General features: G+C 35.6%; 1 protein-coding gene across 1 annotated transcript in view; it reads right to left on the bottom strand.

The window, feature by feature from the left end:
- Positions 1–22,857, bottom strand: part of LOC102477836 (catenin alpha-3-like) — a 139,668-nt gene that overhangs the window by 31,938 nt on the left and 84,873 nt on the right. Inside the window, exon 4 of the mRNA XM_006161813.1 lies at positions 21,353–21,487. Coding sequence (XP_006161875.1) covers positions 21,353–21,487 — 135 coding nt within the window. The remainder of the gene's footprint in view (positions 1–21,352; positions 21,488–22,857) is intronic.

Below are 22,857 nucleotides of genomic sequence, written 5' to 3'. Positions count from 1 at the left end.
TTTCCTTTCTTGTTATCAGTACGTCTTTGGATCTGAACATCTAATGCGGGATAGTAAGAAACTGGATTTGGGAGAAATGAAAGGATATCAAGCACAGAGAAATCCTGTATCACTAAGTCGAAATATGCTATTTATTTAAACAATATTCAGGTTCATGAGCTGGTGCTATGACATAGCAATGAGGAGCTGCTCAAGAGACCTGGGATTCCATATGATAACTGGTTTGAATCCCCAGACTGGTTGGCCTGAAACACACTGGACACATGCACGAGTGCCCAAGATTCAACCAGCTGGAGGACTGCAGGAAGAAACGCAGTGTGACCAGACCCTAGGGAAGGTGCTCCTCTCTCCTTCTCTCTCTCACACAAACAAGCTTTGTCATGAATAAAGAAAATCAATTTTCTTAAAAAAAAAGAATATTTATGTCTGTTAGATAGTAAACGGTACTGATTACATTGAGAAGTTCTGTAATTAAGAAACTAGGTTGGTCCCACCACATATTCATTAGGTCACCTCAGAGACCAATTACTTATTTTTCGCTTCAGGTTTTAATTTATGAAGTTGTGATTACAATAACAGAGAGCTCATAAGTTATTATAAAGTATAAATAAACAGTACATGTAAAGAACTTAAAAAATAGTCTGGTATATAGAAAGCCCCAGTAAGGGTTACTTTTTGTCATTGTTGTTGCTGTTAGCAATAGTTTACCATGTTTAACATACGTTGTGATCGACATGCTGAAAGATACAGAGAGGGTCTATACAAATCAGAAGTGCAAAATATCCTCAAATACTTTCGATGGAATTACCTAATAAAAAGTAATTTTATGTTCTTAAATGATATAGAAAGAATAAACCCCCAAATGATTTTACATGACACCTACTTGCATGCAGCTAGCATAGTAGAATGGAAGAGGGCTGAGGCACACCAGTCTATCAAGATTCCCATTTATTCTGGAAACTTCCATTTATCCTACTCATAGACCCATAGACGCAGATAATGTGGGAGCTCTAAAGGGCATAGACATCATAGACAGATTCCTACTTTATGCTTCCATTTCTTCTTAGGGCAAAAACCTCTTTACAATGTGTGTGGATGAGCTTTGACATCAAAAAGAACTGAATCGCCCCAGTTTCATCTTACAATAAGTATACAGATATGGGCAAACTATTAAACTTCTATGAGACACAGGCCTATCTTTTTAAGTGTGGGCATGTGTGGTTTTTATTTTATTTTTTATTTTTTTATTTTCCAAAGTATATGTTCACTTATCAGAGAAACAGGGAGAAAGAGAGAGTATCCCCTTGATGGGGTGTGGTCGTCACAGTCCCTTCTCCTTCATGTCTCCCTCTTGCAGGGGTTTGGGGCATGCATACATGTATGCCCAACAGATTTTTTTCAAACTGCCAGAGCTGAGATTTGAACCATATAGTTGGCTATGTGGGATTGGGGCCCCTTAACCACCAGGCCAAGCAACTAGGGCTAGGTCCATCATTTGTAAAATGGAGATAAAAATACCTACACACTAGGTAGGCAATAACTAAAAGATGATGTTTATAATACATATCACCTTATAAGTTAGGGGTTAGTAAATTAACTGTTCTTATATTATTATATATAAATTTTCAATTGGAAAGCCAGCACACATTTACCTCTATTAGAATGGCTATTTTATGTGCATACATAGGTTTGTATGTGTCTTTATACACTGGCAAATATTCCCAGTAATTGTTGCTAAAACAAAATTTTTCGTTCTTGAAAAATTCATGAAGTCTGAAAGATTGGCAAAGTCAGATTCTTAAGTCTTATTCTACGAATTACCAAATGATCTTTCTCAGCTTTCAGATCACCCTTCCCAGAACAAACCCCAAACAGTCTCAGTATTTGAACTGACCCCACCAAAAATAAAGAAACCAAGGTTTCTCTGGAGCTGCTTCGTATCTTCCCCTTCTCTTCAGCATACTCAGAGGCACTTCAAGCCATTAGGCAAAATTATGCCATCCATGGCATTGCACCTGGCATGGCTAGTGCTCCCAGGTGGAGAAGCAGATGTATAATGGGGCTATTCGAAAATGCTACATTAGAAAAACGGCTCTACAAACAAAATTAGTGAGACAATGCTGAGGACTGCTCTTCCTTCTGTTCCAGCATAATTTATCATCCAGAAAAAGGAATTACCATGTGAACCATGGAGGAGCATAATTAAGGGGGATAGCAAAGTGGGCAAGTTTCATAGTGGCATCCCTTAGATACTGTGCAGGGAGAGAGAATGAGAACCAAGGCATTCAGCTCATATGTCCACGCATATTAAGCTGTTTAGCTAGCATATGGAATGTTTCACGTTGTTCCAGGGATATAGACAAGGAACTAAATATTGACTCAGCAAGAGCTCAAATGAGAGGTCTAATTAAATTAAATGGTACAAAGGGGAGGCTTGTTTTGTAGGCTCCAGTAATTGCTTCAAACACAAAAGAGGCTAAATAAAGGTCAAAGAGGTATAGCAATAAGCAGGAAGAAGCATATAGTAAGACATAGGAAGACATTCATAGATGGTACCAATATTGTAAAGGTGGCCCAATGGTAAAAAAATTATCAGAATTAGTCATGACCGTAAAGGATCGGTGGTGCCTATAAGTAAAGCCTGGCTCTGAAACATGCATGTGTATGCTCATTTTAATTTTATATTAATGACTGGCCATGTCTGGAAGTGCATTAGGATAATGTCCTTTCCTTGGATGGACTGATTGATAGCTCATGGAAGGACAGGTGTAACACTTCTGAGCTTTAAAAAGGCTGTTTTTTAAGTGCAGAAAGGTATGAATGTGAAAGATCATGAAGATGATTCTGGTGTCCTCAGGGCTGTCTATTTCAGAGTGAAATGCTGGGAATATAGGCAGCATTTATGTCACCAGGCAGACAGATTTCAACTCTGTAACCTAAAAGACACTATTGTTTAATGTTGGAGTTGGCAGCACCTCTTCTGAATGAGAGGTGGAGGATGGACATGGAAGAAGAGAAAGGACTTATCTTCATCTGTATATTAAAGCTCTGAGTCTTAGTTTCTCATCAATAAAATGGGAATAATAAAGAGATTTTTATCATTGATGTGAAGATTAGAATAATTAACATATTTAAGGAATTTCTCATCATTAGTGTCAGTTTTCCTTTTTGCTATCATTACTGCTATGTATGGTCATGACTAATTCTGATCATTTTTTTCACATTAAAATTATCACAGAAGAGTAAGAGCCCTACTATAAAAGGTGTCCCATCTGCTCAAATGGAGAGAGATGAGCCCTGGAGCTGCTCAATTTTACGTTTTCACTAAAACTTCTGTACCCCTCTATGGAGTAACTTAGCCTAAAGTGTTCATGCTTTAGGATCAGAAGACTGAGTTTAAGACCTATTTCTGCCTCTTAATATCCTTATGACTGCTATAATTTGAATGTCCCCTTTCAGACTCATGTATTAGAATTTCGTTTTATTGTAAAGGTATTAAGAGGAAACTTAATATGTCTAAGTTGCAAGGTTAGGCCTTTGGGAATTGATTAGGCGTTAGGATTAGGCTTCCACGACAAAGTCTTAGTGAGGTAAGAGGGAATGCGACACATGGACACAGATGTATGTACACCCACTTCCCACTGGGTGGCACTATGTGTCCCGGCCGCTAACCCTCTAAACCATAAACTGAATAAACCTCACATTTTATAAATGACTCAAACTCAGGTATTTTCTGTTATTAGAAATAGAATGGACTAGAAGAAAATAAACTAATGGCACAACTTTAATTATTATGTAGGTCTATACATATAATACTCTGTAATACAACTTTTTTTCTAATTCATTACAAAATCATTACTTTGCACTTTAAGCTAACTTCTATCTTCAGGTCAGTTTCATAGATCTTTTCTCTCTCTTCATCTAGCCAAGATTTTATTATTTAATTACATGTCTGTAAAATTTTTTAGGCTATTCAAATAAGAGCATTTCCTTTGCTTTAGATCTTTGACATCTATTGTCCAAAACACTTAATTTGTTTAATAATTCTGTCTATTCTTAAACATTTAGGTAATATATTGACTTGCTCTACCTGCTCAATCTAAGTGTTAATCTTGCCAAAATGAGTTCTCTGAATTTATTAGAAACTGAAGTCCTACTCTATACTGCAATTGTAAAATTATAAAGATGGGACACTTACATAAATACTCTAATATTGAATCTAAATGTCTCTATTCCTATCTTTTCAATTTTTTTTTTTTTTACAAATCCAAGGGCTAATGTCTCCATTTGCATTGGCAATATGTAGTTTATGTCAAACTCTCTTCAAGGACTGAACACAGTAAACGATAGCCTAAGACTTTCTTTGTATAGTCATCCATTATTCATCAGCCATGTATGATCCAACCCCTAATTTTGGTATGAAAAATAAAATGATTATTCTTCAAGTCTGTATCAAGTGCTGTCTTTAAAAGAGAGTTGGACAGGAGCCTGAGGTGACATAATGGTTAAAGTGTTGTACTTTCATGTGGCCGACCATGGTTCAAATTCTGGACCTGGCAGCTTGAAATTCATGGCAAGTGTGTGCATGTGAATGCCCAAAATCCCAAGAGCAGAATGGAGGAGGAGTGTGAAATGGCCTTCTCCAGTGGGAGAGTGATTTCTCGCTTTCTGCCTCTGTCTTTCTCTGTCTCTCCAGTGAGCACATGTGCCTTATAACAAAAATCTCTCTCTCTATCCAAAAAAAAAAAAGGCAGGGTTAGACAATAGGTCATTTTATGTTAGGTAGGAAAAATATCCTAAAGGCAAAACATTTTCCTAGCTTCTTTTGATTAATCTTAATTTTTAAAAAAATTTTAAATAATTATTTTATTTAATTATATTTATACATTTATTTATTTATCTATTTAAATTTGACCAGAGAGAGAGAGAGAGAGAGAAAGCTGCCAGGACCAGGACCCAAACCGTAGTCAGCCATGTGGAAGTCCAGGGCCCTTAACCACCATGCCACTTGCTGGCCCCTTAAAATTTATTTTTATTTACATTTTTAAAAGATTTACTTTATGTAATTTTATTTATTTTTAATTTGACCAGAGAGCGACAGAGAGAGAGAGAGAAAGTGGAAAGCAAGTTCTCAGGTCTGGGAATTGAACCGCAAACAGCCATGTGGGAGTCTAGCATCCTTAACCACTACACCACCTGCTGGCCCCTTATTTTTTATTTACCTTTAATCACTGTACATTTTTACAGTGTATTACATGGTTTTTCCCAGTATGAATACAGTGCATATTAGTTAAGTCAAAGATATTACCATGTGCATTATCATCAACAGATAACTTCATTTTTGTGTCTATTAAATGTTTGGTTAATTTGAAATAACTTTGTAACAATGAGGCGAAATGAAGTACCAATGAATAATACCACTGTATGATAAAGTTAGCATTGTCTCCTATTTACTAAACTACTATTACTGCCATGGCTAGTATTAATACAATAATAGGTAGCTGTCAGTGAGCACCTGTTGTGCACTAAACACAACCCTAAGCTACAGATATTCATTTATTTTCATTCTGGAATGTATTTATCAAATAATTAACAACCTTTCTCCCCTTTTCTTTCTTGTACAGAGATGTGAAGCCCTCATAGTGAGATTCCCACGAGTGCATAAGCCTTGGTCCCTGAGTAACAGTGCAGGCAAAAGCACACTGCCAACCCTCACCAAACTTAGATGTGATTCAAAGTAAAAACATTGTTGTTTTAAGCCACTGAGAATTGCTAGCTGTTTCTTAGCATAGACTATGTCTCTCTTGATTAATTCAGTGTTGTTGACTGGAAAAACTTTACAAAACTTTTTTTCAATTATAGGTAATTTTCTCATACTATGTATTTGTTAAGCCTAAGGCTAGACCAAAAATAATTCTTCTATATCTGGTTGCAACCATAAGTGAGGCTCTTAAAACTTTCATAGAATGTCAATTTTGCCATTAGCAATAAGAATTAATACCATGTGTGTACTCATCCACATGAACACACACACACACACACACACACACATACAGATCGACTTGTGCACATATGTGCACATACTAGGCGATCAATGTTTGTCAAACGTATGACAGATATAGAGAGGCTATAGATGTTAAAAAAAAATACTAAATGCTATCAGAAAATTCGACCCTGAATTGCCTATGACCTAGAGCTTGGCCAAAAGCTGCCCTGAGATAGCTACTACTGCAGAGAAAAGTTAATAGACTTGTTCCTCTGCAGTTGTCTGTTATTTTTGTGACCAGCTAGGTAATCAGAAAGCATTATTTCCAGACAGTATTATCACAACTCTCTGCTAAAACGCCTGTATTAAATTGAGATTTAATGTTTAACTTTAGGTTTTATTGGGGAAAAAAATGTCCATTTGACCATTTCTGTCTTTTACGACCACTAGGTTAGGACATAGCCCATCATGTTAGTGATTGTTCAAATAATGGCCACACACAACAAATAATCTCTTTAAACTGAGAGCCTCACAAAAGTTTCTTTCTCTTAAGAAATGTCCATCATCAAGCAATGACAGCTATATATTAAAACTGTCAATTAATTTCCAGTTGAATATACTTAACTAGAGTAATTTATCCCAAAAGACTTTATAGTTTAAAAAAAAAAAAGAATGCAGGATCTGTTTTTATTTTTGTTTCTAACTTTTATATTTTTCTTGATTTTTTTTAAACTGTTGCAATTTTCAGAAGAAAGTAGAATAAAATTTCTGCTGGTAAGGTAAAACTTCCTATACATTACTATTACTTTTGACCTTTTATTCCCAACTGAATTTCTGGAGAATAAGGATCATATTTACTGATTGCCCTATTGCTTTGGGGCTGACAAAATGAGAATAAATGTTTGTTAGTGTGTAATGACACAAAGAACTCTGAAACTAGAGCCTGGATTCACATGCTCACTTCACCACTCACTAACCATGTGACACTTGGCAAGTTATGTTCATTTATTCGGCCTTGTTTTTTTGTCAACAGAATGCCACAAGTTTACCTGAGATACTGTTCAGAGAATAAAAAAAAAAATATGTGAATGTATCAATTAAAAAAGAGTATTCACCAAATTCAGTAAATTCTCTTGTCACCTCTTCTACACCCACAAAGCAAGTGACAGGAAAAGATACAATGATGCTATCATTTGTCTCTTGAGTGGGTACCTATTAAAAGAACCCGAGAGCAATATGCACATGTGGTTTAATGAAGCTGTTCTCAGAAGAAGAAATAAAGCTCGTGTGTGTGTGTGTGTGTGTGTGTGTGTGTGTGTGTGTGTGATTTTAACTAGAACATTATTAATCTCAGCCAGAAAAATTCAGAGAAGGCTGTGAAATGGCACAGAAGAGGTGACTCCGTGTCACTTGACCCCTAGCTAGAGCCAGGGCATGCAGGGTGATGGCAATAACCACTCAGACCCAGTGACTCCTGTTTGCCTGAGAACAATGATCCAGAGAAGGTAGCAGTTACAGAATATTATTTGGGAGAAGGGTGAATCACCAGGCAAGCAAATGTGCCTCTGGCATTGGAGTGCAGCTACCATCCAGGGATGCTGTTAAACATTGTACAATGTACAGAAGAGCTCCCCACAGCAAATAATTAACTAGCCCTCAAATGCTAGCAATCCCAAGGATGAGGAACCCTGGAATTCAGAAAAACATAAGTAGCAACGTTGAATATGTATTACTACTAATTACTGATTTGCTATTAATATCATTCAGGCTTTAGTATTGAAAGAGGGAGAGATGGGGGATTGCATTGACTTTACAAGGAAAAACACACACATCCACACAACCTCACAGGAGCTTTTTCTTCCTGCCACTTTAATTATGTAAATTCCTGCCATTATGTAACAGACATAACTTCAGCATGAGTCACGTACTGAAGTGATTACTTTTGCAAATGTCATCCATACTGTCTTGTGCTTTTTTTTTTTCATACCCATTTTCAGTTTTGCCTTTTTCTATGTCTTTATGGATTTTGATGCCAGCCTTTGCTGCCCTACAGTCTTTAGCTGCTTGAATTTTTTCTTTTCTCCTATTCTTTTCTGCTTTTTCTCCATGGCTTCCAACTAAATTCATGAACATGAGAATGTCTGCATCCAGCTCGGCTATTTTGCTTCATCTGCACTTTGCCTAATGGGGAATTTGGCGACACCCTCTAGCTGTCAAATAATCTCTTAGTCACTTTCAGCCCTCTCTTTCCCCCTCTCTTTGAAGTTCTGTAGTTCAGGTTGTTTAGCATGCAATAAAAAGTATTACTCCCCTCTCTACAATAAAAAGTATTAATCCCCTCTCTTCTAAGGATTGATAACAAGCCAATTCCTTTCTCTAGAACAGAAATAATGTTTTGCATTAAATTTTAAATTTTTCCAATATTTTCCTTTTGAGTAAAATAGAATTATTTGACACACAAATAAGAATCTTGTAATTGTTATAGGGAGTAAACTTAACAGTAGAGACTCTCAAATCACATTTATACTTTTCTTTTTTTTCCTCCATTGCTTTCCTTCTCAAGTCTGCCTTTTGTGTGTGCCTCATACAGATATCTTCTCTTTTCTATGATTTCACAAAACACATCACTCTTGTTTATAAGAGAGTATCAAAGTAGTCTTACTCAAGCCATGTAAAAATCAATCCTAAAATCATGAATAATATGTTGCATCATTTTAATAGTATATATAACACTTTTCTTTACATTTGCAATTAGCAGGTAACTCCTGAAGCAGCGATCTCATCATTTAAACAAAACTTTAGAAGTACCCTCAAGACAAAATAAAACTGCCTTCTATGTCATAATATAATTCAAAAATCAGGGCTGAGAAGAGCATGTTGGATAGAAACTAGATAGGAAAAAATAGAACAAAGGGGAATAAGATCAGGGAAACATGAAACTCATTTTATCCCAAACCATAGTTTATAAATAGATGACCAAAAAGCTCAAATATTATAGATTAATATGTAGATTATACCTAGGTCTCCTTATCTGGGGTCTTGTAGCTTTCCTATTACCTCATTTTAGCTCTTTATTTTGAGGGTGAGTGTGCGTTATGGTAAGGTATTCTTAAGACTCCAGGATCATTAAAGTATCCCTATCATCAGTTAAGACCGTGTGCTTTATCTTTGTATTAAAACCATTCCTTAGTTTTTGCTGCACTGTGTAACAACCATCCCAACTGGGCGTACTAATATCACTTAGCTTCATCCTGCCACTAAACTCACTGGGAGGTCCAAGGGCTTACTTTCAGGTGCAATGAAGGAAATGTGTGACCTAGATCCTGGTCCTGGCTCCACTGGTAGATAATTTCATGCACAAAGTCAAGTCATGAAAAAAAATCTGTGACCTATTTCATTATCTTATAAGAAATTGAAATACAATGTTATAACAGATTATTTCTAGATTACTTCTAAAATTCCTACATATATTATTATTCCTGGATACAAAGCACAATCAGGATTCTTGAGAAAAATCCAACTTACTGTACTAGTAACTTATCCAGATACAATACAGAAAGAAAAATACCCCCCATACATTTTCCAGTTTTTAACATACTCTTTGAATTGCTAAAATCTGATTATGTCTATATACCTCCTATCGAGCAAGCAAAAAACAAAACGAACAAAAAATTACACTCAAGAGGCTTAAATTTACTAGCAAAATTTCTTTTCTTCCCTTTCTTTTCTCTTCCTCTCCACCCTTCTTTGTACTCTCCTTCTCTTAAATTCTTTTAATTTTCCCTTTCCAGTTTATTTTTATCTCCTTATTTTTGCTATAAATATCTCAGTAGTTATTATTATTATTATTAGTTAGAGAGGTTTCTGCTACAGAGCATGTGCTCTTCCCAGAAATACAGAGAGACAGAAAACGAGAAATCATCCCCCAGGGGCCGTGCTGCAACCCCTATTCCTCCATCGTCCTCTCGGGATCTTGGGCACAAGCCCAGCATGAGTTTAAGCCACCGGGTCCAGGATAGAACTGTAGTTAACTATTTAGGAGTCCAGTGACACAGCTATTACACCAACTTCTGGTCCCCCACTTCATTTTTCAAATCTTTTTCTTTTTTTGGTCTTCCCAATTTTCTAATGCTTACAAACGATGACAGTAGGTTTAGAAAGCTCATTAACTAATTCCTTAATGCCCTAACATGGCAAACACATTAACCTACTAAGCTATTTCGTATGTACTTGATTGCCTGAGTTCTGTAGGCCCTTGTGACTCTTTTGGTCAACAGCTTTGTTGTTGTCATTCCCAATCCTTCCTAATTGAATGCTCACTGCTCCTCAAGTTTTTGCTAAAGCTGATTTGCAGCTGCTTGGTGGATTTTTAGTCTTGTTGATCTTTCCCCCCTTACAGATTACTTTTATTTATTCATTCAATTTTTAAAATTGTGACTTTGGCACACCTGCCTCAGGGCAAGAGAGTGCAATTAAACACATTAAAAGAAATCCACAATACACAGTGATTACGCAATCAGTTATAAGTAGTATTAAAAAATGAGATAAGAGTAATTTTAAGACTTTAAAACCACTTTAATTATTTGATTTTTATCTCCTGAACTTTTTAAAATATACACAGGCTAGAATATAACAATATTGATTTCTTTATAACAAGCCTCCTTTTACAAAGTATACAACAGTTTTCCACTGAGCACTGAGTAAAAGGACACTAAATGAACAATTAATAAAGATATTATGGGAATGCCTTTGAACAGCCTGGGTATGTTTTAATATTATTAGAGTTACGTGTTTTTATTCTGTTCCTAATCTAGGACTTTCATAAGTCAAGGTGGCTATGGAAACTAAGCTGCATATTTAATTACATAGTCTCTGTGTTTTGTTATTATTTCGAACACATTCTTAAATACTTATCTCTTTATTTGAGAAAGGATAGTACTTGGAAGGCCATACTGGCTTCATTTCCATGTGATTAAGGGTAAACTGAAGCTGAGCCAGGTGCCATATACCAGACAACCTCATGGAGTTTGGTGCTGGTAGATATTGTCTAACGTACAGTATCTCTGCTCACTATCTCAAATCATTGCGGTCAACTTAGGTTATTTTCTCTTACAAGCAATGTTGAGGAGTGATTGAAGACATGGACATCACAATTTGTTCTGTTGCTATAATGAAACTCGGAAAAAGTACTTAAATCTTAACAGAAAACTACTCGTCCCACTTTCCCAAAATAAAGGTTCCATCATGAAGTCCTTTAACTTACCATTCATCTGTCTCTAAATGAGATACTATCTTAATTCATCTATACCCTGGCTTAAAGCAGCTCTTTATTCTTTTTTTTCTAAAGTTAATCTTCCAACATGTTCTCTTAATTTCATTTTCTCTCACTTGCTTCAGACTTATTCCATCAGTTACAGTTTTAATTTTTCATAAATTAATTCTCTTCTGATTGCTTCTTACTCTTTACCTAGATATTTTAATTACTACCATATTAAAAAGTACATACAATTTTTTTTTACTCAAAGAAAGAAAATGTTCAGCAATTCTATCTGCTCTGACCCTCTGGTCTCATTCTCTTGTTTTCTCTTTTTCTCTCATTCTTTTCAACTCCAAATTACTGAAAAAATTAGTATATGCCACCATCTTTTTTCTGTACATAGATATTCAGTATTCAGCCCAAATGAGGTATAACTTTCCTTCACTATATTACTGGCAGTACTTTGGAAAATATAAAAAGATACCTCCTAAATGAATAACCCAGTATGTACTTTTTAAGATGCAACTAACCTGAATTGTCTACATTTATAGTTATTACTACTCTATTTTCAATCATTTGAATACACTCAACAACTTTATAGTGTAGAGAGGAATTTAGAGAAAAGGAGACAATTACAATATATGTGATTTCTACTATGATTTTAGAAATCACATAGGAATATGATAGAAACTGTTAGTTGCCACCCAATATCCATTTTTTCTTACATAAAAACAAAACTCTGATCACACTGGAGAAACCAATGTGCTCAGGTTAAATTACAAATAAACACAAAATCTATATTTTTCAGTATTTCTTGCAGTTAGATAGAGCTGCCTGATTAAGGTCTAGTCAATAATATGTAAGAGAAAGTATTTAGAAAGTACTTTCAAAAAGGCATTCTCCATTTATCTATTTAAAAGGCTTTAAATAGATAAATGGAGTGTAAGCTTTTGTTTCTCTTTATTCTTGATCTTTGTAATACAAAACTAGAACTAGAGAATCTAATTTTTGACCTTGAAAATAATGAAAGTCAGAAGTCAAGGACAATAAAACAGAAAGACAAAAATGCCCAATTCTCCAATGGCATTATAAAACTACTGTAAAAGCCCTGGGTTGCTCACTTTCAGTCTCTCATTTTATAGAGAAAGGAAACTCCCAATTGGTTTAAACTGCCACAATCAAGTCTTTGTTTATGATAAAGGTACACTGGACTTACTTTGTGGAAAAGGGTTCTCTGTATCAGCTATTTTCCTATATATTAGCCAACAGACCTTCATTGGATGGACCTATTTATTTCTCTGTCCCACCTGTTTCCTAAGTTCCAGAACCACATATTCAACTTCTCCTAGACCTCTCTCTTTGGATGTCCCGAAGTCACTTCACTTTAAGCAAAATCTGAATGGATTTACTCCTCACTTGACCACCATTCTGTACATAGTTTTCAGTTAATGATGCCACTGTGAACTAAACTACCAAATCCCCAAACCTTTGGTAAGTCTTTTGATTTTTTTATTATTATTCATACATTAAATCACTATACATCATTTGGATTGTGAAGAGACTTTACCCAGCATGATATACACTTCAGTCCAGCCTAGTTGAGACCATTATATACATCCTCGTCAACAGATAATAAACTTCCCTCCTTTTTCTTCCTCCAATCTTAACATACAAAACAAAACAAAACAAAACAAAAAAACAACAAAAACAAATAAACAAAAGCAAATCATTGACCCTAAACACTTTCATCTCAGACTTTTTTCTTGTATGGATACACCCTTCTCTGTTCTCCTCAATGTTGCTTTAATCCAAGTTCTCCCTGTTTCTATCTTCAACTTTAAAAAAGAAATCATTTCTAAACAGACCTGTATCCTCCAATCTCTCATCTTTCTAATCACCACTCTGTCAAAAGGAATTAATTTCCAAATATATAGATCAGTTTATGATCATTTTAAACTCAAAAATTTCCAGTTCTTTTCAATTGCCTATAGGGTAAAGTTAGAATATTATAAATGATCCTTTTTAAACATCCCAGGTTTCTTTGCAACTTGCGCTGTATTTCCTACTCCACACACCAACAATGCCAAATAAAATTTTCAGTCATATCAGACTACTTGTCATTTCTATAATATTCCATGATGTCTTCCCTATATCTGTCTTTTCATTTCAGTTGCCCCATGCACTTCAAATCCTTTTTTCCCCCTCTATTCTCCTATAATCTCTCATTTATTTTCAGCTTTGTAAATGAAGGCTGAAATTACGATCAAGCCACTGCTGGAGTTTTCTTCTCTTTACTCTGTTCAATGGAAGAATTAAAAATCTTTTCCTTTAACCTATGTGCGTTTGTGCATACCACTGTCTTTTTTTATCATTGTTCTGGAGTTATTTATATTTTATTTATTTTAGTATTTTGAGAGATATTTTTGCTACAGGGCATATTTGTTCACCAGAGCGACAAGGAGAGACAGAAATAGAAGAGAAATCACCCTCTGAGAAGATGGCTATGCCACCATCAGTTCTCTTTCATTCTCATCTTGGGATTTTGGGCATGCATGCACCCCCTCCCAGTGTGACTTTCAAGCCTCCAGGTCTGGGACTTGAACAGTGGTTGACTATGTGGGAGGCCAGCCATATAACCATTATGCCATCTTCTGGTCCCTATTTTATGCTTTTTTTTTTTTTTAAGAGGATTTTGCTATAAGGCGCGTGTGCTCGCCAGACAGCGAGAGAGAGAGACAGAGAGATAGAAAGCAAGAAATCGCCCCCCAGGGGGGATAGCCACGCCACAATCCCATCTTGGGCACGCACACACACGCGCCCATCGTGAGTTTAATCCACTGGGTCCAAAACGCGAACAGCGGTCGACTACGTGGGAGTCCAGCGACATAGCCATTACGCTAATACTGACCCCTATGCTTCTTAATTTTGTATGTTTTGAGCATCCTAAGGGAGATGCCATACAGTCATCTGTACATCCCTAGTTGTTCTGCTTTGTCTGCTATAGAGACGATATTCAATTCACAGTAGTGGATTTGAAGTAACTACACTTTGGCTTCCTTAGAGTAAAACCCGTAACTTCAGGACATATACTTGCAGTATAGATGTAAGAATGATTGGAAAAGAGTTCTAATTAAATGCTATATTATGACAACTCCTTCAAATTCCTTGTTACTAATTCATTTTTTATCCCAAACCTTAACACCCTAAACCCAAAGCGCAGTACCCAATCATGCCAGAAATACATTTCATTCAGACGTACTTCATTTTAACTCTTTGTTGAGAGCAATGTTTATAAACCTGTTCTTGGAAAGCTAATGTTATTTGGTAACTTTTAACAGTCTGTAGCTATAATTACCAATTTTCTATCATTTTAAATGAGGTTCCTACTTTAGAATCATGTTTATCACTCTTTAAGAGACCTTGTGGAAAAAAAGGTTAGATTTTCTCAATGTAAAGTAAAAAGAAGAAAAAGACAAGAGCTCTGGATCACAGAGATTAAAGCAAGTGTGCTTTGACACATGTAAATAAACGTATTTAAAAAGCTTTCCAGGATCTACCTGCAAGCAGATAGCAGTAAAGCATGTAAAGGAGCATGCTCCCTTTTTTCAGATTTATTTTTTTCTAATAGGAAACTGTGGGCAAAATGATGACAAATAGTACTAGATTTGCAATGCTATTCCTCATTTTATATAATGACTCAGCTTTTAAATTGTAAATCATGGATTTTAAATGGTTCCTGCTTAATCTATCTGCAAAATATGTAAAGTTCAAGAGTTTGAATTATCATACCAAACAGGAAGGAATACAAACTCAATTTATACTGGAGGAAATTATACTTAGGAAGCACAATTAACAGTAATATATTTTAACTGTGATGTAAAAGCTGGTCCTTGAACAAAAGTTTTTGAAATCTTAGTTTCAGACAACACAAGAAGTAGAATATATTTGGAAAATTAAATTGATTTGGATTTAGATCTTATAAAGGATAGTGAGTATGTAAAACAGAAAATCTAACTGAAGTCCTATTTTGAATTTCAATAAATATATAATCTTACACATTTAAAGTAGCATATTGTTAAATGAGAAAGCTGGTTGTCTAACAGTCCAAGATAAAAATTCATTTAGTTGAGGAGAGGTGGGAGGCAGGCCTTCAGGAGAAGATTCATCATGGCTCCTGCAAACGCGAACAGCGGTCGACTACGTGGGAGTCCAGCGACATAGCCATTACGCTAACTACTGACCCCTATGCTTCTTAATTTTGTATGTTTTGAGCATCCTAAGGGAGATGCCATACAGTCATCTGTACATCCCTAGTTGTTCTGCTTTGTCTGCTATAGAGACGATATTCAATTCACAGTAGTGGATTTGAAGTAACTACACTTTGGCTTCCTTAGAGTAAAACCCGTAACTTCAGGACATATACTTGCAGTATAGATGTAAGAATGATTGGAAAAGAGTTCTAATTAAATGCTATATTATGACAACTCCTTCAAATTCCTTGTTACTAATTCATTTTTTATCCCAAACCTTAACACCCTAAACCCAAAGCGCAGTACCCAATCATGCCAGAAATACATTTCATTCAGACGTACTTCATTTTAACTCTTTGTTGAGAGCAATGTTTATAAACCTGTTCTTGGAAAGCTAATGTTATTTGGTAACTTTTAACAGTCTGTAGCTATAATTACCAATTTTCTATCATTTTAAATGAGGTTCCTACTTTAGAATCATGTTTATCACTCTTTAAGAGACCTTGTGGAAAAAAAGGTTAGATTTTCTCAATGTAAAGTAAAAAGAAGAAAAAGACAAGAGCTCTGGATCACAGAGATTAAAGCAAGTGTGCTTTGACACATGTAAATAAACGTATTTAAAAAGCTTTCCAGGATCTACCTGCAAGCAGATAGCAGTAAAGCATGTAAAGGAGCATGCTCCCTTTTTTCAGATTTATTTTTTTCTAATAGGAAACTGTGGGCAAAATGATGACAAATAGTACTAGATTTGCAATGCTATTCCTCATTTTATATAATGACTCAGCTTTTAAATTGTAAATCATGGATTTTAAATGGTTCCTGCTTAATCTATCTGCAAAATATGTAAAGTTCAAGAGTTTGAATTATCATACCAAACAGGAAGGAATACAAACTCAATTTATACTGGAGGAAATTATACTTAGGAAGCACAATTAACAGTAATATATTTTAACTGTGATGTAAAAGCTGGTCCTTGAACAAAAGTTTTTGAAATCTTAGTTTCAGACAACACAAGAAGTAGAATATATTTGGAAAATTAAATTGATTTGGATTTAGATCTTATAAAGGATAGTGAGTATGTAAAACAGAAAATCTAACTGAAGTCCTATTTTGAATTTCAATAAATATATAATCTTACACATTTAAAGTAGCATATTGTTAAATGAGAAAGCTGGTTGTCTAACAGTCCAAGATAAAAATTCATTTAGTTGAGGAGAGGTGGGAGGCAGGCCTTCAGGAGAAGATTCATCATGGCTCCTGCAAACTAGTCATTTCAGGGTAAAAGAGAAATGAAGATTTCCTACTGATAATTCAGCCTCCAGAAAACAAGCTAGCGTGACAGGAGAGGTGGGAGGCAGGCCTTCAGGAGTAGATTCCTCATGGCTCCTGCTGACTAGTCATTTCAGGGCAGCAGAGGCCGGAAGCCGCCCTTCAGAAGAAGATTCCTCATGGTTTCTGCGAACGAGTCATTTCAGAATTGAACTTCAAGAGTTAGGAAGAAACACACCATCTATCAGATGACTAGAAGTCACCACAGGACCATAAGAAATATGGGGAAGCAAGAAAATACCTCTCCTTCAAGGGAAAAAAATAACTCTTCTTCATCCACAAGCAGTACAATGGAAACCCTGGAAATGTCTGATAAAGAATTTAGAACATTCATAATGGCGAAGCCAACAGAGATGGAAGAGAAGAGAGACAAGGAACTGCAGAAGAGAAAGGAGAAAGAAGTTGATGAGTTCCAGGAGGTGAGGAAATTCTAGCATGATCTAAAAGAGGAATTACACACTTTAAAAAAGAATCAAATGGAACTGTTAGAGATGAAGGCTATAATATGGGAAGTCAAAATCTCCCTTGAAAGTATTAAAAGCAGACTAGATCATTCAGAAAATAGAATCTCAGACATGGAAGAGAAAATTGCTGGCCCAGAAAAATCCACCATGAAGACTGAAAATATTGCCCCCAAAAATAAGAATGATATACGAGAAGTACTAGATACCATCACATATCCAAACATCTGGATAATTGGCATTCTAGAAGGTGAAGAGACTCATAAGGGAATTGATCATCTATTCCATGAAATCCTGTATGAAAACTTTCCAAACTTAGAGAGGCACTCAAAGATCCAGTCCCAAGAAATACAAAGGACCCCAAATAGAATTGACCCAAGAAGATCTTCTCCAAGACACATTATAGCCAGACTGACCAAAACCACAGACAAAGACAAGATACTAAGATTGGCAAGAGAGAAACGGCAAGTTACCTACAAAGGATATCCCATCAGACTAACAGCAGACCTCTCATCAGAAACAATGCGAGTGAGGAAAGAATGGGAAAATATATTCAAAGTGTTAAGGGAAAAGCAATTGCAACCGAGAATACTGTACCTGGCAAGATTATCCTTCATATGGGAAGAAAAGAGAAGAACATTGTCAGATTATTGAAACTTGAAAGAATTTACCAGCACCAGACCAGATCTCCAAGAAGTTCTCATGGGATTACTATATCAGGAAAATTAAATGTAGTCACACAGAAATAAAAGTTCAAAAACTAAGAAAATGGCCAACTTAATTATAGGGACAAGTCTAGAGTTGAATATTATATCCCAGAATTCAATCAGGAAGATAGATCCACAACACAAGATTAAGTACATGAGTCTGAACTGGTGAAATAGAATTCTGTGACTTTTGACTAAAATATTGCTGCTTTTCTTCTAGGTTTTGTTGTCCAGTTTTAAGAGTTTTTGTCCTGTCTTGAGCTGTCAATAGGTTCATGTACCCACCATTAGAACAGAATACTAAACTGATTCTAGGCTTTAAGTTTTAAGCAAAGTTCCTTAGCATTTCTTTGATTTAAGTTAAAACTGGTTTTCTTAATAGTACCAAGTGAACTTGCTATTTAAGGTAGTTAGAAATTGTGTGATCAATACAGTGTTGAGAGGAAAGGAATGGAAGACAACTGTAGACACCAGAGATAGTGTGAGAAGACGGTGGGAAAGGACAGAAGGTCAGAAATAGGGGTTAAAAAAAAATACTAGAAATGGAAAATTTTTGATAATAACAAGCATGATTAAGCTACTATGCAGTATATTCTGGATGGGAAATAACATTTTGTATGCCGTAATAATGCTTAGGGATTGAATGTAAATTAAGTTAAAAAAAAAAAACAGTTTCAGGAAAAAAAAAAAACACTAAAACTGTTTTTCTTGAAATTAAAAAATAAAATGCATTAACAATACCTAGTCGGTGACTGCAGTAATATATGTAGCCCCAGCTAGGTGCTACTTTATAGGATGTTTATTCTACTCACTGAGGTTTATGGCTAAAGTTAGACTTGTGTTCATGGAAATGTATATATTAGCTGTGCTTGCTATGAAAATATTTAGATTAATTAAGATATTTAGTGACTCAATAGAATGTGGGGGGAAAAAAGTATAGAAAGCAAACATAGATACCAGAGACAGTGTGGAATGAGAGTGGGAGATGGCAGAGGGTGAGAGATAGGGAATCAAGGATGGGGAAAAAAAGCAAAACATACTGGAAACAAGAAATGGAAAATTATTTGTTGACAATAACATGTATGTTCATGCGCTTGATTGAGCCAATATATAGTGTACTCTGGATGAAAAAATCTCATTTTGTATGCTATAATGATGTACAGTGAATAAATGTAAAATAAATTTAAATAAAAAAACAAAAAAATTCATTGAGTTGAATATATAAATACACACACACACACACGCACACACACACACACACACACCACAGACCCATATATGTCGTGTGTACAGTGGGCCCTCTGTATGACCTCTGTTCCACATCCACAGATTCAATCAATTACAGGTTAAAATTATTTGGAAGTTCCAGAAAAAATTCCGGAACTCTGCAAAAGGCTGAACTTGAATTTACTACATAGCAAGTAGCATGCTTAATCAATGCAAATGAATGCTGTATAGGTATTGTATTAGGTATTATAAGTAATTTGGAGATCATTTAAGTATATGGGAGAATGCACATGGTTTATATGCAAATACTATGCCATCTTAAAGATTTGCTAAAGGACACGTGTGCTCACCAGAGAGAGACAAAGAATCCCCCAAGGGGCATGGCCATGCTATAATATCTACTCCTTCATTTCTTCCCTCAGGATTTTGGAAATGTAGACCTAGTGTGTTTTTTAAGCCACTGGACCCAAACCTCAAACAGTGCAGCAGGCCACGTGGGATCCAACGTCCGACCCACCACATTGCAGTCTGGCCCATACTATGCCATTTTTAGAAGGGACTTAAACATCTAGAAGTTTTGGTTTCTGTGTGGAGTCCAGTGAACACTGACAGATAACTGTTAATATAGAGACATACAAGCATGTATACATACGTGTGTGTATTTATACATACACACATTTCTGTCTGTATGTGACTACATGCGAGCTGTATTCAAAATGCATTTTCTTTTGGAAAAGAGACAGAGCATCAATACTAACAGATTATGTTTGAGGATGTGTTTTTGTAAAATTTGAATATCAAGGAATCTAAATCTCTTTTTTTTTTCCTTTGACAATTACTGGGATAGAAAATTAGAAAGAAGTCCCACAAAATATTGGGTCATTGAAAAAGTCATGGGTCATTGGAAAAGTCATGACTTCTTTTTCTATGTTTTTCTATGCAAAAATGCATGATGATTTTTCAGACAACCCAATAATATATTATACGAGCTATTCACTTTGACTTGTGCTCTTCAGTTTCATCATCGATTCCAGGTTGTCTACGTGAACAAAGAAAGCACAGACATTTAGGTCAACACCAGCTCTGACATTTACAAATGTGACCTTGGAAAAGCTATGTGACCTTTCTGAATTTAATTTTATCATGTATTAAAGAAAACAAATAAGTAAGTGATCTATCTGGCATGTTATTGTGAAGATTAAGGTAAAATACAGGCAAGAGATATCAGTAAGGATTAGTTTCTTCTCCCCGACTTTAGATGCTGATTTTCCCTCATGTTTTGCAACTACCTTTTCTTTAAGACCACTTATTCATTGATTCCAGACTTTAGAGGCCTTAGGTATTGCAAATTAAAAAGTATACTGGAATACATATTTTTAACTTGTCCTCAGTAATATAAATTCCTAGAATTTTTATAATATTTCACTTTAACTTAAATTTATCATCTTGGTCCATGTCCTCCTCAAAGTCACTGATAACTGAATCCAATAGAGATATCAAATATTATTTTATTACCATACCTACACCAGAGAAATAATCTACTGTTATTAAAAGATGAACACAAAATTTAGACATTATTTTTACCATGGTAATTTTATAGCAGCTCAAAACTCAGAGCAACCAAAGAATTTATAAATCTATAATGTTCTTTCATAGTCCACTCTAAAAGTACATGTGGAAATAAAAAATCTCAAGATTTAAATTTCTATGTTATAAAAATGAATAAAGGGAAAATGAGTATCAATTAATAGCAATAAAATGACCATTTTATTAATTTGCCATTCCACATGCCTTAAACTTAGAAGAATTATGGAATTCCATTCTAGTTCCATCTGAACATTTTCTGAAGTCTGAATATGATTTTATAAATTAACATAAGTTCCTCAACCAAGAAGCTTACGAAATCTGATTTATTTTATTTCTGAAGTAAATAAAAACAAGTTGTATCTACTTAAGATTTCTTTAGGAAAACCTGGCAAGATTTCTTGCTAGTTTAACTGCATATACTTTCTTACAAACTCCAAATGAGTTTGCCCTAAGCTGAACTGAAGAGTTTCAGTGGTGGGAGCAGGGGTGTAGCTGCTCTTTTCCAACCATCTTCCCCCGTGAGGGGGTAAGTGCCAGGCGGTACTCACAGCTGACATGATGAGCTCTCCCCCCAGGTTCTGGATCTCCGCTTTCACTTGACTGCAGATTTTCAGTTGGTGGGAGTAGAACTTAATCTGTTCCAGGTAGGCCAGCAAGTCCTGTTTGCATGATGGATCTGGACACTAAATATGCACCAATGATAAAATGAAAATAAAAGAAACAATAAGCATTTCCAAGTAAATAACTATTGGCATGGCAGGTAATTGTAAGGCAGCAGGTTTATTCTCATGGAGCCCTCTCCCTCAAATCAATCCCATATATATTCTGATATATATTTTTTCATCCTTATTTCTTAAGCTTAGGCAAAATGAAAAATAAATTTTAAGACATGAAAAGGTACATGAAGTACAGATTTTATTATAAGACTAGAAGCCTTCTTAACTTGCAACAAAACATATTGTTATATTGCTTTCAGAATTAAAGATTTTTAGCTGTTCTAAACAAAAGGAATTATTCTTTCTTAGATGACAGCTATAGATCTACCTGGAACCATGAAATAAATAGCATGTTTGAGAAATAAATTAATTTTCTTTACCAAAATAGCCTTTAAAACCACGCAGATTTGCTTAAGGAACTGTCCTGTAAGGAACTGTCCTGTATGGACAGCTTTAGGCTCATACCACAGTAAATATCTTTGGTTAGGATTTAATCTTTGTATTCTTTCTCCTATGCAATTGTAGTAGATTTTACTTATTTGTGATGGGCACATTTACTCCCTAAAAGAGGCAGAGAAAGAGACAGGCACAGAGATAAAAAATTGAGAAAGCAGCCCCCTTGGGGGCTGGTCACAATGCAATCCCCCTCACCTCTATCTCTCCCTACCTTCTGGACTTGTGGCATACATACACACACTCCTGAAGTATTGTCAAGTCATTGGGCCTGAGATTCAATCCACATTTTTGGCCATGTTATATCCAACTTCACCTAGTAAGAATTTAACACCTCTCCTAACTGGGGCCAGTTGCTGACATAGTAGTTAAGGCTGCTGAATCTCACATTGGACTCACAGGTTGGGAAAACACGCCAGTTGCATGTGCAGTGTGCCCAAAATCCATAAAGGGGAAATGCAGGAGAAGGAATTGTAGAGTGACTATCCCCCAAGGGGGCTATTTTTTCACTTTCCTTCTCTGTCTCTCTCTCTCTCTGTCTCTTTATGGCAAGTGCATGTGCTCCCTAGCAAAATGAAACACACATGAACACCAACAATGAACTTCTAACTTAACTCCACTTTTAAAAAAGTTTCAAACATAGAAATATGAACATTTCTTAAAAAAAAATTCTCCAAAGTGTGTTTCCATTCACCAGAGAGAGGGAGAGAGGGAAAATGAGAAAGTGCTCCCCATGGGGCATGATCATGCTGAAAACCTTTCTCCTCATTCTATCCCTCCTTTCAGGATTCTGGGCACCCATGAACATGGAATGTTTTTTAAGCCACAAATAAAGGATCTGAATCACACTAGGCCATTTGGGATCCAGCTGTCTTAGCCACCAT

Source organism: Tupaia chinensis, unplaced genomic scaffold (genome assembly GCF_000334495.1).
Source record: "Tupaia chinensis unplaced genomic scaffold, TupChi_1.0 Scaffold139207_1, whole genome shotgun sequence".
NCBI classification, from domain to species: domain Eukaryota; kingdom Metazoa; phylum Chordata; class Mammalia; order Scandentia; family Tupaiidae; genus Tupaia; species Tupaia belangeri.
This window is presented reverse-complemented; position numbering and strand designations above follow the sequence as displayed.